The 18,088-nt window shown below is 37.9% G+C and overlaps 2 protein-coding genes across 2 annotated transcripts; one reads left to right on the top strand and one right to left on the bottom strand.

The window, feature by feature from the left end:
* Window positions 1-335: 335 nt before the first annotated feature.
* pth2 (parathyroid hormone 2) lies at window positions 336-1,249 on the top strand. The gene is made up of 2 exons (XM_053633674.1): window positions 336-589; window positions 690-1,249. Exons 1-2 carry the CDS (start codon window positions 492-494, stop codon window positions 1,051-1,053), a joined length of 462 nt encoding a protein of 153 aa, XP_053489649.1. The 5' UTR covers window positions 336-491; the 3' UTR covers window positions 1,054-1,249.
* A 2,027-nt stretch (window positions 1,250-3,276) lies between these two features.
* Window positions 3,277-17,044, bottom strand: tmem121aa (transmembrane protein 121Aa). The gene is made up of 3 exons (XM_053633669.1): window positions 16,146-17,044; window positions 15,457-15,512; window positions 3,277-5,368 (listed from the first exon to the last, which is right to left on the bottom strand). Exon 3 carries the CDS (start codon window positions 4,792-4,794, stop codon window positions 3,844-3,846), a length of 951 nt encoding a protein of 316 aa, XP_053489644.1. The 5' UTR covers window positions 4,795-5,368; window positions 15,457-15,512; window positions 16,146-17,044; the 3' UTR covers window positions 3,277-3,843.
* Between the last annotated feature and the right edge of the window lie 1,044 nt (window positions 17,045-18,088).

The following is an 18,088-nucleotide window of genomic DNA, read 5'->3' as shown; positions in this document are numbered from 1 at the left end:
ATAAGTACTTATCTAGATTTGAAATCAAAGGTAATTTAACTTAATTGTTTGTGTTTATAATATACCAAGGCAACTATGCATCTATTTATATGTTAATAAAATTTTGGTTTGTAAGAGACATTTTAATATTAACATAGTTGACAAAACTCTACAAAAAAATAAAACCCAACTTGGATTAACCACCTCTATTCCTGGAGATATACCTTCCTACAGAATTCCAGTCCTAAACAGGAGCTCATCCAGCTGATCAAGATGAGAGATTATCTCAAGCAGGAATACAGGATTAGGGGTGTTGTAAAGGTCTTTTGTAGCATTATATATATATATGCAGGAACATCTGTGTAGGTGATCATTGGATTATCTTCTGATACAACAGAATATTGTACATTTGTTTTTAAAATTTTCATATCATGACTGATAAGTGTCATTTCTGAAACGAGGAATTCTAGGCAGCACTAATATCTGCAGATTTTCTTTTACATGTCCTGCAGATGATGTCTCTAGCTCTAACTCCACGCCCTGCGCTTTTACTCATTGTCCTGATGCATATGAGCCTGAATACTTCTGCTTTCCCCCAACCCTTCCAGAGGTAAATTCTTAGACTTTTAGACTATAGCTTATGCCCATAAGACCAAAACAAGAAATATAAAAGCATAAACTCTTTTTCTTTTTTTTTTTTTTTACCACAGAATATCCCCTTCAGATGGCCAGGATTCTATACAGGAGCAATGGAAGGTCCTCTACCCTTCCATCTCACTCCGTGACTGGAGTGTCCAAATGTTGTCCAGCCCAGACTTCGGTGGTGCAGACCCCAGAACGGAGCAGCTGCCTGTGGAAGAGTGGATCCCCCTTAGCCAATCACAGATGGAGGAGAAACTGATGAAGGGATGGCCAGGAGACTGGCAGCAGCGGGTGGGCAACCAAGAAAAGCGAAACATTGTGGTGGCAGATGATGCAGCATTCAGAGAGAAGAGTAAGCTTCTCACAGCCATGGAGAGACAAAAATGGTTAAACTCATACATGCAGAAACTGCTGGTAGTTAACTCAAAATAGATGGCTTGTGTCTAAAGGAAAAATTATATCATTACTAAAAAAAAAATGTTAAATAGGTCACAAAGCAGGAAGTATGCTTGTTCACTGTAAAATGTCTGTTCATCAATGTAAAGAAGCCAGTCAGTATTTAGTCTAATGAAAAGCACCTATACGTATATTATGTAGTAGGCTGTTATGTAGTAGGCAGTTTGTTTATTGCTGTTAGATTTCAGTTATAAATGAAATTGCAAAAACAGTTGCTCATTTATTTGGTTGGAATTCCATAGAATTGTATGTTATTTGAACCACAAAAAAATGTAACACATAGCATTATTTTAAATATCTGTTTGTCATTTGACCATCAGGACCACCAAAAATATATGTCTACAATAAAAGTGTATTCTAATTTCCTCCTTAAAAATACCAAAAGTGAGTCTTTTCATTTTTAATTAAGACTTTATTTTTTTTTTTAAAAAAGAGCATTTTTAATCAAATCCAATAGAATTATATATATATATATATATATATATATATATATATATATATATATATATATATATATATATATATATATATATATAAACACCAGCAAAAGCTCTTAAGCTCTTATCCAAACTGAGGTTTATCAAACCATTTTTCTTACTCATTTTGTGGTATATAATGTTTCATAATTTTAGGTTATAATGTCAGCTCAATTAAATATACCTCCAAGTGCATACCACTAAATATTTTGTGATAGCAACAGATTATTGGGACTGCTTACTCCAGATATAATTTTTAGTTGAGAAACTATATTAAAACATTTTCTAGTATAACTTGGGTTAGAAAAAATATATAATTTAGAAAATACAGAAAGTGGAAACAGGGACACTGCTGGTAGACTGAGAAAGAAGAGGGAGTAAAAGTGTATTTTATCTCTTGGTCAGCTCTACACACTGCCTTCCAGTTTGAAAGGCTAAAAATGTTGGAATGTATGGAATGTACAATGAAATAGGAGTTGCAGTTGCAGTATATTCTGAACAATGTTTTTATGTTCTTAAAAGTTATTTTTTTTAATTGAGAAGCAATTGAAATAATAATAATAATCAACATCACCATCATCATCATCTCACACCTCACACACATATATACAAACATGAACTATGTTCATAGACAGCCAGCTCAATACATAATTTTCTGCAATTATTTTCTGAAATTTGAACTGCAAAAAGTCCACCTTTTTTCCAAATGTATACAAGCTACATTTTTATATGTTTTTGAATCCAACAAAATTTGTATTTCTGGACACGTGCCGCTATATGACCAGTCCAGTCTGAATTCACATGAAGTGTTACTTCATTATAGCTTATCATCTTTCTTTGTTTTGGTCTATGACTCAAATTTAAGAAGCAATTCAGATTCACGTTACTGTGTGAACTAGATCTTAATCAACTTAGACTCTGTTTGGAAATACAAATACAAAGTCATTCTCATGGCTGGATCGGGAAGCTGTTGCAAGATTGCGACAGACTTAACAGGAAACATGGTAAGCATATCACATATTGGACACTGTTGCCAAACTTAACAAATTCCAAAAGAAGTATTGCGGACCAACCGAGAAGTAAACCTCCATGAATATCCGCTGACGAAGGCACAACTGACGTGGTGCCGGCAAACGTAATCCTCTGTGTATGGAAACGTTTATGACATCCTGTAGTTTATCAAGTATAATGCATTGACATGTGGCAACAATATTCCACCTGCATTTATCACACATCATGTAAACTATTGATAATTTTCTGTAAATTGGCAATCCTTATGAATCACTTGAAGGTTGTTTTTTTTATGTGAAGGTACAGTACAGTACTATAGAGGTTCTGTAATGAAGCATACTAAGGCAACCAAAAGGCATCAAATCTAGAGAATTCTTTAAATGGCAATATTATCTTTCCTATGGCACAATTCACATTGTAAGGAACTTGTTGCAAAATATTCAGACTTCAAGACTTTTTTGTGCCCTGACAAGCATCCCCTAATTAACACACTAGTTATGGATGCATGTGTAATTGGTATGCCAAATATTTGCTCTTTCAAATGAAACAATTCTATTTATGTCAATAGAATCATTCTGTCCCCCTTACAGTTACAGTACTAATGCTGCTTCAGTCTGATTAAAAGATTCATATAATTAATTATCCCTAATACATTTCATTTTGGTAGTGAATGGCCTCAAATCATTAATTTGCTTGAGGCATGCTTTGAGTTAAAGCAGTGAATTAAAAATTTTTAAACAGGAAGTTCTGCATCATACTCGAAGCTGTCTAGTCTAACCTAGGATTAAAACTGGACATGAAAGGTAAACAAGAAGTGTGTGTAGTATAAGGAACCTTCTGAGCAACCCACGCAGACACAGCTTGGTCGGTTCTACCAGTAGGAATAGATCAACAGTACACTTTGGTTTTATAAATAAATTTAACAACCATACATACAAAAATGTTGATGGCACGTGAATCTGGGAACAGTTGAAGTTGAGCAAGCTGAAATTAAACTGCAATTTAATCAATGACATAAGAAAATGGAAAAGTGAATAAACAACATACATTTGTGTTTATTCTATTCTAGTGTCTTATGTTGGTTTAATGTATCTCATTACCACATACTTTGCCCTGCAAGTACATTGTTTGGGATTTTAAATATAGTTTGCTTTTGATTATAGTTACTGTACAGGACAGACAGGTGTGGTTTGAAGCTTAAGATAGACAACTTCAAAAACACTCCAAAATGCTTACAGTGGGAATTGGCTCTAAGATTTTAAGTCTGTGTCAGCTTCAGTCACGTGTCAATGATCTCATGGGGGGGTGCTGGCTCTTCTGGGAAGCTAGTAGTAGGATTTGGCAGCTTTTGATTGTGTGGCCCTGAGTTCTGCTGTATCTCCATAGCGATAGTTACCGGGTCTTGTGGCGGGAACTCCTTAACCTGCCGATGATACTCCAGGAACGTGCAGGCCTTGGTGGCTATGGCCACTATGTTCTTGCCGATAAAGATGGTGGAGACGCGGCTATCTTGGAAAAGCACCATGTTGACCCCACGGATGAGAATCGTAACAATATTAATGACGACAAGGCTGAGAACAGGGTAAAGCATCATCTTCTTTGGGAACATGTGCTCAACCTGCATACTGATCTCGCTGAGAGACACACATGGCAGAATCAGCAGAAGTATGTAACAGTAAAAGAACATTAGTCCCTCAGCCCAGATGGGCAGTCCTGTTCGCTGCGGTTCCCACAAGTTGGCCTGGATGTCCAGCACGTCCAGCAAGTCCAGTGCCACCCAGAACAATCGACCTCGCATGTCTTCTTTCTTCCGAAAAGTTCTCACGTATTCCATGCTATCCAGGGCCACCAGGACAAAATACAGCCCTGGAACACAAACTGAAAGCAGCAAAGTCAAAGCTTTCCGAGCGACAGTCTCTACAGTCTGGCGCTCGGCCTTGTAGTTTTGAAAAACAAAGTAAAGTTTTATCTCTAGAACAAAGATATAAAGGAACCAGAGGATCATGGCATAGCCGCGCTTTGCAGTTCTCACCTCAGCCCCTACCCAAACAGCAACATAGCGCAAAACTATAAGAAAGCAAATGTCCCCTACCAATACAATAATGCAAACTCCAATCTTACGTGGACCCTGGTTCTGCTCCACCAGGTAAGCATCCATGACAGCCATGCTGGTCATGATGACGATGGTAGTTAGACACACGTGCTGCTTGTCAGGGGGAGGCAAAACCATAGTGAGGATTCTATTGCTCCCACCTCACAAAAAAATAAAACATAACAGGAATATTACTCCTGGTTAAAAAATAAATAAAAACATAATATATTAAATTCCTATTTCATATTTAGCAAAGTTCTACCAATCCACTGATGCTGATGTCTTTGTGCAATGCTTGTAATGAAAACTGGGAATATCTAGGAATATCATGGAGTCTGGTGTGTGTGCGCTCAGTATTTTCCAAGCTTTAACAGCCTTGTATTTCATATAAGTCAGTGCCTCTAAGATTGTGTAATGAAATGTTTGCACACATATCTTCTTTGGCTGAGGCAAACCCTCACCTGATAGACACAGACCCACTCATCTATGTCAGCTGGACCACATTAACTCCATGGCATAGCTGGTCGGCCCTGGCTCCATGTAGCCAGAGTTAGAGCAAATTATATTTATATGAGATCCTTACAAGCTTAAATTCATTCTGGTTCAGCCACTCTGGAATTGATCGAAGCTGTGACCTTTGGTGGGTGCCGGTTGTTGTATGGCCTGGATTTGAAGCCACAGGATGTCTTTTGGATTCGCTAGTTCATGAATTCTGTCAAAACAGAGAAAAGGAAGTCAGTCAGGTAAAAAAAAAAATGATGTGGAGAAATCTTATCTTGTAATCTGTGCAATGCACTTGTTCATCAAAACAACATGGGTCACTGGTACAGTGTGGTTTCATCTGGTTCAGCAACATACCCATTTTCAGAATTATTTTCATTTTTATTTATTGAATTTTTCTTAAATAAAAAGAAACAATTTTTTGTGGAAAATCTTTTCCATTGCTTCTAAAATTGTCTACTTATTAAGATTAAAACAGTCGTAGGCAATCTGGTAAACCTGAAGGAACCCACACGGACAATAATCCAAGTTCAGGAATGAACCAGGAATCCTGGAGCTGTGAGGTAGCAATGCTACCCACTGCACCAATTCAATTTAATTCAAGTTTATTTATATAGTGCTTTTATCAATACACATGGTCACAAAGCAGCCTTAGAGAAACCTGGATGTACATTTATATTTAGATCCCTAATGTGCAAGCCAGAGGCAAAATTGGCAATGAAAAACTCCCTAAGACAACACCACCACTGATCCTATGGAACCTTCCCCTTAAGCTTTTTATTCCTTTCATATCAGTGTTGTACTGAAACTCTAAGTGTATCCACCTAATTGTCCCATTCACATGCTTCCAAAGGCTAGACTAAAGATACGCCAGCCTCACATAAGTAGGTTACGACTGAGTATCAGCAGTGAAAGAATTAAGGCATCGCTGTATACAGTTTGTATTCAGAAATATCTCTACCTAATATTCCAGAGCTACTGGCTTCCATAGCAACCATTTATATTAAGAAGGCAATAATAAGGGATGATGAGCCCTAAGCAGTGGGGGACTTGCACACTTCTGAGAGGTATGAGAAAGTGAGAGCATTGCGGTGGTTATATTTGCTGTGCAAACAGCTGAAGTAGAGCAGGAAGCAATACAAAATGCATAGTAATTCTGCAGTTGTCACGTAGTCTCTTTATCCTTAAAGACTACTGAACTAGTGTATTTTTGAAACATATAGCAAACTGGATTATTTTTTAATAATCTGCTGTTTTTTTATTTTTTTTTTTGTAGTTCCTCTACTGGAAATGTCCCTTATGGTTCCTGTATTGAAAAAGGACATAGAAAATAGGTGTTCATACATAAATGTAGAAGGCTTCTATTCATGATGCAGGCATCTACAGATATATTCTTGCCATTTATTTGCTTCTGTAACTAACACACACACACACACACACACACACACACACACACACACACACACACACACACACACACTAACACACACACACACACTACTTTCCACTATCCTTTACTACCCTCAGTGGAAAAGGATGTTCAGTTGCAGTTTTAAATCAAGAGCTTAATTAAAATGGCAAATCACATGGGGTAATATGTGGACTGAAGCAGTACCGAATGAGCTCATCAGGCAAAATCAATGCACACAAAGGGCGCATTAACTTCTAAAGAAGTGCAGTGAGAGGCTGCTGTCTTTATTCCCTTCATCTAATTCATTATATTAATATAGTCAGGGTATTGCACCATGTAGTAATTTTTTTAAAATAGATACAGACAATTGATGTTTCTGGCCCACCCCAATATTAGATATGATTTCTGTTACAGAGCAAATAGGCTACATATTGTCTATAATGGGTGCTTTAGTGCTAAAGCTGCTGTTGTTACAATGGAAAAACTGACATGTTAGTTTCTGGCTGGAGAACAAATTCCTCTTTTAAAGCCTAGGTAATTTTGTTGTTTGACTCAGTAACCTGTCAGGGTTTGTGCTTTCTGATAAAGGGGAAGCAGTTAGTATCTCGTGCCAACACACACGGCAGTACTGGTCAATCAAATTTATCATAATAATGCTGCTAAAAAAAAAAGGTGCAACACATTTCGCAGGCCAATTCACTGATGGACACTTTATTTATTTGTTTGTTTGTTTGTTACTTTTCTTCACACCACAGACCAGCTGCATTACATGTATGTCAAACTCAAGCCTGGGTTTCGTACTTGTTACACTCGTTCACATACATGAAGTATAAACTCAATAGAAATCCATTAAAGTCACAAAAATCACACTTTCTATAGACCGTGACCTGTATTTTGAAAGTGTCATGATTGTGCAACCTGTAATTGCATAGAAAATTGTTGATGCTCATTTTTACTCCAAAATGGGGACACAAACATACCAGTTGTTCACTTTCCCACCGTCTCATGTCACATTTTTAGGGAAGTGTAATTACAGCGGGACCAATCCTTCCGTATCAGTAGTAACAATGCATAAAATGGTTTTCATTCATCCGTGTGATCAATGGCTGGTGATTCATTGTTCAGGTGACACCAAAAACAGATTAAAATGGAAGTGTGCGGTTGCTCTTTCTTCTGCCAGTAACGAGTACGGAACTACTTCAGAAATGCCTCTGGTGCAAACTGGCCTGAATGGAGCCAGAAGACATAACATGGCCTAATAATAAGAGGGAGTCAAATACTCAAACATATACTGGCTTACTAAACAAATGCAATCAGGTTGCAAGCTGCATGGGTAGCACATTAGACCAAAATTACAAATAGGCCTATTTTAATATTTGAATAGTTAACCATTTTTTTAACAATTATTTGTGTCTTTTTAATGCATTTACATGCCAAAAAGGGATGTACTGGGACTTTATTTCACTTCATGTACTGTGCGGCACATTAATTCTTAATTTATTAGCTTCACCTGCTTATTGAGAGTTGTAACCATAGCAAATGACTGTTTGGTCAGCTAATTCATTAAAACATGGGGGTATTTTCTTAAAAGAGCAAATTAACCAAAACAGGGGCACAATTTATTAATTCTAAGTTAAAATAGCACAATAAGAGCGTGAGATTGTACACGCACTACAATTTCATGACCTCAAATTTGTATCTCATTGTTATATTAAATTGTGCATCCAAATTACTATATTGTCACAGGACATAAACAAGGACACACAGGCTTATTAATGTGCAGCCTTTGTTCATGTGTGCCCTCTAAGTCTGTGAGGCAAGAGTGTGTCCCATTTTAGGCTTCAAAGCCCTCAGGGATTAGTTCTTTACCCCAAATATTAGCCTTCCATTATAATACAAAGCGTTTCATTGTGCATCATATACTTCCTAAACAATACTTGAACATGTCTTATGAAGTGTTGAATTATGAATGCTACCTGGGCCAGTATGTCTATTTAAAATGGTTTGTTAAGAGAGTGGATGGTATCAGAATGTTAAGTGCTTCTTATCTTCAGTTGTGTTTGCAATCGTTTGATATCCAAGAGAGCTGAGCATTTTTGTGAATTTTTTTTAAACAAAAGATCAAAAGGTTAAATATTAAAAACAAATTTTCACAGCCTTCTTTGTTCATATTTACCAAGGGTGCCAATATTAGTGGAGGACACTGTGAATGGGTATTTGAGAGACACATAAAAGGTGTAGATATATTTTCACCAAGGATACTCATCCATCTCAGTTCCGTTTGGTTTTGCCTTAGGATTAACTTTGTGGAACATCAAATGCCACGAATTCTTCTGCATCTGATATTCTTGAACTACATGTTGCAACTCTTACTGCAAACAAATCTTTGCAGGCGAAGACCACTATCTTTTGGAGCATGGTTACCGCAAAGTGCCTTTGTTACCAGTGAATGAGCAGTCTTTCAATTTTGTCGTTGTTTAGTGCAAGTTGATTGGATGTCTGCCTGGCTGAACCTTGACCTTGGAAATGATGATTGATGTTGATTTGCTGAAAATGAATTGTTTGTTGGGGAAAAAAAGAATAGTTGATTCACTGCACACTTAAATGTATAATTTTCCATCTTTGGCTTTAAGAATGCATCAAGTCTTTCCAAGTGAAAGCGCTTGAGCCTAAGTGAATCGCATGTCATTAATGTCAAAGTCAAAGTCGAGTTGCAATTCTTCTTTGATTATGTCGAGTCGAAAGTCAGCAAATTTTAACAGTCAGATGTAAAGTCTGTAGAGCAGAGAACTGCAAACTTTGTGGTTGATCAGTAACATGCCAAGCTTCATTTTTTGTTTTGTTTTATTAACTTCAACTTCAAAGGTCCAATTCCAGTTGGTTGGTAGGCATGAGATGGACAGCCTAATGACAGACTCGACCCTTGCAATGAAAACTGGCTTTGAGAAAGTGGAATGTCACTTTACTTATATGCAACCCCAATTCCAAAAAATCAAATCTAACATATACCGGAGTAGACTTCAGAGGTTTTTGGAGCAGGGGTGATAAATTAAAGGAAAAACCAACATAAAAAGCTTTAGTAAGGTACAGTACATTATACCTGGCACGAGTGAGTGACCACAATATGAAGGTCATTACTCTGATATGGTGAAAAAGCAGTGTGCCCTCAAAGTGATCCGGGCTCATTTAGACTCAATGGAAACTTCAGCTATTGATGGATACACAGAGAGCAGCACAGAGAACAGAAACGAAGTATTGTTTTGTTGCATAGTATGAATAAATTTGGTCTAGCTGTTATGAGTCACACTGGTAGATGGACAAACATATAGGATCAGCATTGAAGAAAACTTTTAGGTGAATACACATAATTTTTGATGATGAAGTAAAAAAATTATGCAGGGGAAAGTTAAGTAAGAATTAAACTATGGAGCAACATAAAGAGAAATTTAGACTAGAACAAAGTCTATGATTATTATTGGATAGCCTAAGAATTAACTGGTATGGCCCATGACCTGTGGAAAAGGTCATGGATTGAGGAAGTGTCCAAAAACAGCAGACTAAAGGAGATAAATGGTTGTTCTCTGTTGCCCTTTAAAACAGTTCAAATGAAAAAACTAGAACTAATCATTTGTTTTTCAATATATTGTCTTCTTGACTCTTTACTGTTTGTGTATAAGAAAGATAAAAGAAAGAAGGCCGGAGGATGCTCTGCTGGTGCTGATGAACTGAATTTGTGAACATTTGGAACAGACAAAGAGTGTTAATCTATTTTAGGGGCACTTTTAACACTGTTAAGCCTTGTGTACTGGTTATCAAGCCGATTGAGCTTGGGCATCAACAACTGCTTCGTTTTATAGATTAATTATTTTCTGGAGAATTGCCAGATATTACCAGTAATTACTTGAACTCCGTGAGAACATATTTTATATAATTTGAGCATAAATGAATGTCAAGCTTCTCAACCAAATAATATATTTTTAAGCATGCAAATTACAGAGCATTGGTGTTTTTATAGTCTGATAGTCTATACTCTTTAACCTGATTTCATGGAGAGATTGTGAAATTTTGTCAGAAAATTATCTCCAAGATAAGATAACCACAAACATTGTTATTGTCATATATCAAGGACGTAACTCTGGACTTCATTTCCCAGCAGCCACTGCACCATATTACTGTCACATGACCACCTGCACCTGCATCACGTTTTTGTTTAACGAGCACTCATATATATAACCACTCTTTGCACTGCTTCTTTGTCTCACGTAATTGTCTTTCCATGCTTTTGTTCACACGGTGATGTTTAGTGTTGCCACAGTATTTTGCCTCGTGTTATTGTGTCTTTGTTTTTTGTCTGTTTGTTTATTAAATCTTTGGAATCTGCGATTGCTTTCGCACCCATCTTTGAAACGTGACCATTGTTGGTTTTAACTTTTGGGCTAATTTGTGTATTTGTGTATCCATTAAACCATGTTATGTTTCCTTTGCTATGTTGCTTCTAATAAAATCATATACCTATTATCAAGGATTATCAAGGTGTATTAACAAGAGATCATAAGTTTGATGTTGCTGCGAGCCAAGGGAGTAAAATTGGCGCTGCTCTCTGGGTGAGAGGGACGGCATCAGTGTTTCTTCCCTGTCAATCATGGTGAAACTCATGGCTATCTGTGAGCTCATGTATTGTATGCAGAAGAGGACAGATAGAGCTTTCTTCTGAGTGTGTTATGCTGCCCTATGACGCACCATGTGCAGAAGTTCAAAAAGATGCGATTGTCTGGCTTCACCTATTCAAAGAACCATGTGTTAGCGTTCACTCTCCGTGGTTGGTAGTTATGGTATTATAGAACTGGCTGGTGGGTGGGAATTGGCACAAGACTGAATTGGAACAAAAAGTGGGGGGGATAACAAAATAATAGCCCTGATAGGTTTATATGAAGCACACTATCTGATTATGTCAGCATGGAGCCATGCAGCTATTCATTTATTAGGCCTATATCTTTAAAGAGGTTAATTTAGAACTTCTGTTCTGGCATTTTAAATAGAGACTTCTTTTCTCCCTTTTCTCATGTGTGGCATCAAATGACAGAGCTTGAAAAGGTTAAGAGCTTAAACTATATGGTAAACAATTTTTTTAAAAAAAAGTATTAATATTAAGCCAAGTAAAAGGTTTTACACTGCTTGTTGCTCCTTGTATAGTGTAACATTTCAGCTATTGGTGCTTCAGATTGCTTTGGAGGAAAGCATGTCCTTTGTTTTGGTTGGCCTTACTTCTCTTTAATAACAAATCATTTATTAATTCATCTTCAGTAAACGCTTTTTCCTGGTCAGGGTTGGGATGGAACGGGAGTCTATCCCAAAAACCTTGGGCACAAGGAGGGAGAATTCTAGTCCATCGCAGAGCACCATGAACACACACACAGACACACCTTGGGGCAATTTAGCATAGCTAATCCACCTACTTGCATGATTTAGGGAGGTGGGAGGTGAACCTGGAGGAAACCCACACAGACATAGCGAGAACATTTGAAACTCCACACAGGCAGTAACCCGAACTGAGGATAGAATCATGGACCCTGGAGCTGTGAGGCGGCAATGCTACCCACTACACCACCATGCTACCCAAATAACAACATCTTATATTTAATTTGATAATGAAAGTAATCTCACACTTTTTAAAGAAATAAGAACATACAAGTTCTCCATCTGCACTCAGTCTTCAATTAAATCTTCCAATGTTTATTTGCTTTTATCACATAAGCACTCTAGATCACACCGAGAGGTAATTAAAACACTGAAAAGTTTATTGTGCATCCTTTATAGCTGCACCAACATAATGAGTCAAATGCCCTGCTTCATAGTCTTCACCAGCTGACAGTACTTAGTTGCAGTTATTTATACCACAGCGTGGTTAAATTCTCAAATCTGATTGGTAGGAAGGTGTTGTAGCTCTGACAGCAGCATCGACTGCAATTCAAATCACAGGTATACATTACAGTGCTCGTTCTTATATGAGAGATGTTCCACATAATCTAAGATGAATAATAAATGGATGAATCATTTGTCTATTATTAGTCATAGTTTGAGCCTGAGCATTGGTTTACTGTCTGTGTGGATGCTGAACTGCCCATAGGTGTGCGTGAGTATGTGTTGCCTGCCATTCATTATTTGGCGTAATAGGTTCTGGACCCTGGTTACTGAAGATGAATGAATTAATTAATTCAATAAATAAGAATTCTTGGTAACATAATGGCAATTAGACTTCAGAACTGATGTCATGTCATACTGCATTATCAATTATGGGCTCGTTCCAGAATTTTGGAAAAGTTAGTTCTTGCAGTCCACAATGACGTTCACATGCTGCAAGAGCTGAAAGAGATTGCTGTTTAATTTTGATTCTTCAGACTTGTCATGCTTAAAAGTGAATCAAAAGAGAAGGAATTGCATCACAGAATTCAGAGAGATTCCGAGAATGGTATGTGGATAAAATCTGCCGTATTGACAATGTGGATCCATGCAACTGATCATCCAGATCTTCCTTGCCTTCTCTGACATTTCCAGACACATTTTCATATCTGGTGTGAGCAAGTTAAACATTTCTAACATTTCACAGTCTAAAAATGAATGAGTACAGGCCATGAAAATTTTCAAAAACAAAATGTTATTTTCGAACCAGTCTATGCAGCTAACATTACAGTTACTGTGATTTTATTAATGTTGGCCTTACTGTATTACTTACAGTTTAAATATATATATGTTTATGCATATAAGGATATATTTAAGCATTAAATAAGCATAGATTACTTCTGAAATTTTGCGACCCTCATTTTGCCCCCAGTATATTGACAAAATGACAAAACACTATAGACTATTTTTTCCCATTTTCTCACATTTTTCTCCCCAGTTTGTTTACCTGCCAATTCCCACCTACAAGCCAGCTCTCACAAATATCAATCAGGGAGGGTGAAGGCTTACACACACTTCATCCCTATCTTTTTTGAACTGCTGATCATACTATGTAACCGACTCAGAGGAAAGCTCTACCCACTTCCACATACATGAGCTCCCAGACACTCACGACTGGCTAATATTGCTGTGATTACTAGGAGGAGTGGGAGAAAGCCATCCTTCCCACCCAGAGAGCAGAGCCATGTTTGTTCTGTTGACTCCTGGCCACAGATGGCTTTCACAGTTTGGGCATTCAAATTTGCAATCTCCTGATGATAGGGTCAATATTTTCACCACTTGGGAGCCACTGTAGACCTTTTTTTGTAATTGAACAGCAAGGCCAATTCATTTGTTTTTGCTGTAGACTGTAGACATTTGGGTTTGAGATCAAAAGATCAATATGACTGGTATTCTGAGCAACAGACACTGAATGGGTCGGCTAAGGAAAACAACAACAGCTGATGACGGAAACATTGTGAGAGCTGTGAAGAAAATCCCAAAAACAACAGTCAGTGACATCACCAGCAACCTTCACAGGGCAGGGGTTAAGGTATAACAATTCACCTTTTGAAGAAGAGAGCAGAAATATTGAGGCCATATCACAAGATATAATCCACTCATCAGCAGTAAGTACCAGAAAGCCAGATTGGAATTCGCAAAGAAATACAGAGATGAACCACAAAAGTCCTGGAACCAAGATTAACCTCCACTAAAGTGATGGAAAGGCCAAAGTATTGTGAAAGAAAGGATCTGCTCATGATCCAAAACATAAACTCATGAATCAAGATGGTAGAGGAAGTGTCATGGCTTGGGCTTGCATGGCTGCTTCTGGAACAGGCTCACTAATCTTTATTGATGATGTAACTCATGATGGTAGCAGCAGAATGAATTCAGAAGTTTACAGGAATATTTTGTCTGCCAGTTTACAGAGAAATGCATCCAAATTAATTGGGAAGAACTTTATCATGCAGTAAGTAATGACCCAAAACACACTACCAACACAACAAAAGACTTCATCAGGATGGAAAAGTGGAAGGTTTTAGACTGGCTAAGTAAATCACCAGACCTTAACCCAATTGAGCATGCATTTCACCTCCTGAAGAGTAGACTGAAGGAAGAAACACAGAAAAAACAACTCAGGTTTGAAACAATTTGGTGATGTCAATAAGTCACAAGCTTGATGCAGTTATTGCAAGCAAGGAATATGCAACCAAATATTAGGTGTTGATTACTTTAATTTACTTCAAGGCTTATCTGTTCATATACTTTTGCTCACATAAAAATTGGGTGGTCTTTTACAAAAGGTTTTAATGCTGTTTAAGACATCTAGGTGTAAATACCAGGAAATAAAAAGCTGAAATCTCATCTCTTCTCATAGCCATCATTTGATCTCAAGCCCAAATGTTTGTATAGCACAAATAAATGAATTGGCCTTGCCATTCCAGTAGTATCAGAGGGTACTGTAAATACTCTTTTCAATTTTCCTATGCATTACACAGTTATAAAAGAGGATGGCTTTCCATCTTTGGAAAGATGCTGCAGCTGCTGCAAGAATTTACACTACACTTGTTTTGTCCTCCATCATTTTATAAGCTATGGCATGATCTATACAGTGTATAAACTGTTGGAGTGAGTGAGATTCAGGTTTCAACACACTTTAATGTGTGCTTGTATGTTTTCAGCTATGAGAAAGACCTCATGATAAGTGTATACTTTTGGTTTTCTTGGCAACAAGCTGTGGGTGTATTTGCCTTATTAACTTCAAGAGAGGGAGAAAAGAGACGCTGATGAGGGAACGGCTGTTTATGGCTGCTATAATGTAAGTGATAACAGGAACTAACTTGTCTCCTGGATGTTCCACAACATTACATGTAACTATAAGTGCATGCATGATGTCATTTATAGCTATGGTATAAGAGGAATAAAACACTTAAAGACATACTCACTCATAATCAGTAATCACTTTATCCTGGTCAGGGTCATGGTGTATCTGGTGTCCATCCTAGAAATACACCCTGGGTGTTAGACCAGTTCATTTCAGTGCACCGTGCACACGTTCACACACTCTTTCACAACTTGTAGCAATTTATCCACTAAGTCGTATTTTATTGGAGGTGAGAGGAAACCGGAGAACCCAACAGAAACCCACACAGGACAAAGAAACTCCACACAGACAGTAACCTGAAACCAGAACTGAACTGGAATAAGTAAGGAATAATACACAATGGATGAGGCAAACAATATAGGAAAACAATCCACATCAAGCCATATTTACACCACCCAGCTTTTGAGCACAAACAAACAAACAAAACTGATCAAATCAGAATGACTGCATTTTATTGTTTTGTTTTGTAGAATGTAACAGTAAGTTTATGTTTTAGAAAATATCACAATGGTTTAGATGGACACTTATTATGCAAATGACCCAGGGTATATGAGCATATTTTGTTACTATGTTAAAAGTTTTTTTTTTTTTTTAAACCCCCGTGGTCAAGCTTTCTCCAGCTGTGTACAGTGGTGCCTCAGCAACTGTACATTTCACATCATTTAGCACGAGTGGAAATTAAGCAGAACAGATGTTCATAATTTCATCACACAAGGGTTAAACGCCATTCCGAAGAGATAAAGCTCCTACCACAGACTGCTGCTTGGTTCTGTCGTCCACAGGGCTGATTCGCACTGACGCCTGCCTTCAGGTTTTAATCCTGATCACGATGTCTAAATCCCACTGCAGAACGCGGCAGATTCGAGAAACACGGAGTTCCATCTAAAAAATAATAAATAAATAAATAAATAACCAACCAAAAAAAAAAACCCCACACACATTTAAATCGCTGAACATCAGCCTTGGAATAAAGGAGCAAACACACGCGCATCAGCGGTCCGCCTTCTCCAATCCCATTTCTCTCCAGGATTCAGTGTCTCATTCTCCTCTCACGCCCTCGGCAGGGAGCCTAATTTATTGGCAATTTGCTTATGTCAAGTGTCAGCCCACGCCTCTCTGCCTCGTTTTCCATGATCAGTAAATGACAATGCTAACTGATCTAAACCGAGTGACACCTATTTCATTTCAACTTTGGAACTGCGAACTTGATGCAGGACTCCAGACCTGAATATTAATAATAAAGACGGGCAGGTTGTCTTAAAAATGCCAACCTTCTTGTTCCTGACTTTGGTTCACTGTCTGTTTCAAACCAGCCCCTGCACCCCCAGACCAACCGCACCATTGGTCTGGGGGTACCGTAGTACCATCCATCCATCCATCTTCTACCACTTACTCCTTTTCAGGGTCACAGGGAACCTGGAGCCTATCCCAGGGAGCATCAGGCACAAGGCGGGGTACACCCTGGACAGGGTACCGTAGTACTAGCCAATGGTTATTGGGTATATATTGCTTGCAGTGGTGGCTTAGTGGTTAAGGCTCTGGGTGACTGATCAGAAGGTTGGGGGTTCAAGCCCCACCACTGCCAAGCTGCCATTGTTGGGCCCTTGAGCAAGGCCCTCAACCCTCTCTGCTCCAGGGGTGCTGTATCATCTCTGACCCCAGCTTCCTGACAGGCTGGGATATGTGAAGAAAACAATTTCACTGTGCTCTACTGTATATGTGACCAATAAAAGCTCATTATTAGTTTATTTCTGTAAAGCTGCTTTTTGACATTGTTACAAGTACTAGGCTATACAGATAAAACTGAATTGAATTTAATTGAGCAGTTACATGCCTTGCACACTTTGACATTGATGCTTTGGAGCTTCTCTGTGGCTGGTGATTCAAACCAGCACGGAAATGGTTAAAGAAATACAAAAACCCATGTTTTGAACACCTAACAAAAAATATCTGGTTTTAGATTTAGTCTATGGTGAAAGGAAGGCAGCTTTCCTGAGCTTTGGAAAAAAGAACATCAAAAGGAATACTTATACAGTTAGACAGGTTTCATGTGACCGGGTTTAGACTGTATGTAGGGACCAGAATGTGACATCAGATTATTTGCCTTTTTTTAAACTGGCAGTGTCCTCCATGCTGATTTTTCTTAGCTTTGACCTGATTAGTCAAGAGATATTGAAAAATGAATTTAAAAAAAAAAAGAACCTGACATCATTTGGTGCTTTTCTGAAAAGTTTAACTTTTGTAACTTTTGTAATTGCTCCGCTGTGACAAAAAATACAGGCAGCAGCACTTTTTAAAACTGGTCACATTCCACTCACCCTGTGAGGCTGCATGTAAAATGCATGGAGGTGGTTGAGGAAAAAAATACAATTGTGAAAGCAGCCTATGCGTTCAGCCTATGTTTTTTTTTGTTTTGTTTTGTTTTTTAAATTAGGTCATTCTAAATGTAGCCCACAGACTGAGTTTGGTTAAACAACATCCATAAACATCCATAAATTTCCAATACCTTTATATTGATCCACAGCTACACAAGGTTCTACTTGTTTTCTCTCCACAAGCATTGGAATTGAAGCAAATATTAACAAATTTTAACAGCTCCAGGGTCCAAAAACATGCAGATAAGTGGATTGGCTGTGCTAAATTGCCCATAGTGTTTGCAAAGTCCTGCAATAGACTGAATTTGGCCAACTTGT

This window comes from Ictalurus furcatus, chromosome 9 (assembly GCF_023375685.1).
Source record: "Ictalurus furcatus strain D&B chromosome 9, Billie_1.0, whole genome shotgun sequence".
Lineage (NCBI taxonomy): Eukaryota > Metazoa > Chordata > Actinopteri > Siluriformes > Ictaluridae > Ictalurus > Ictalurus furcatus.
Note: the sequence above shows the minus strand (reverse complement) of the source record. Positions and strands in the feature narration are given on the sequence as shown.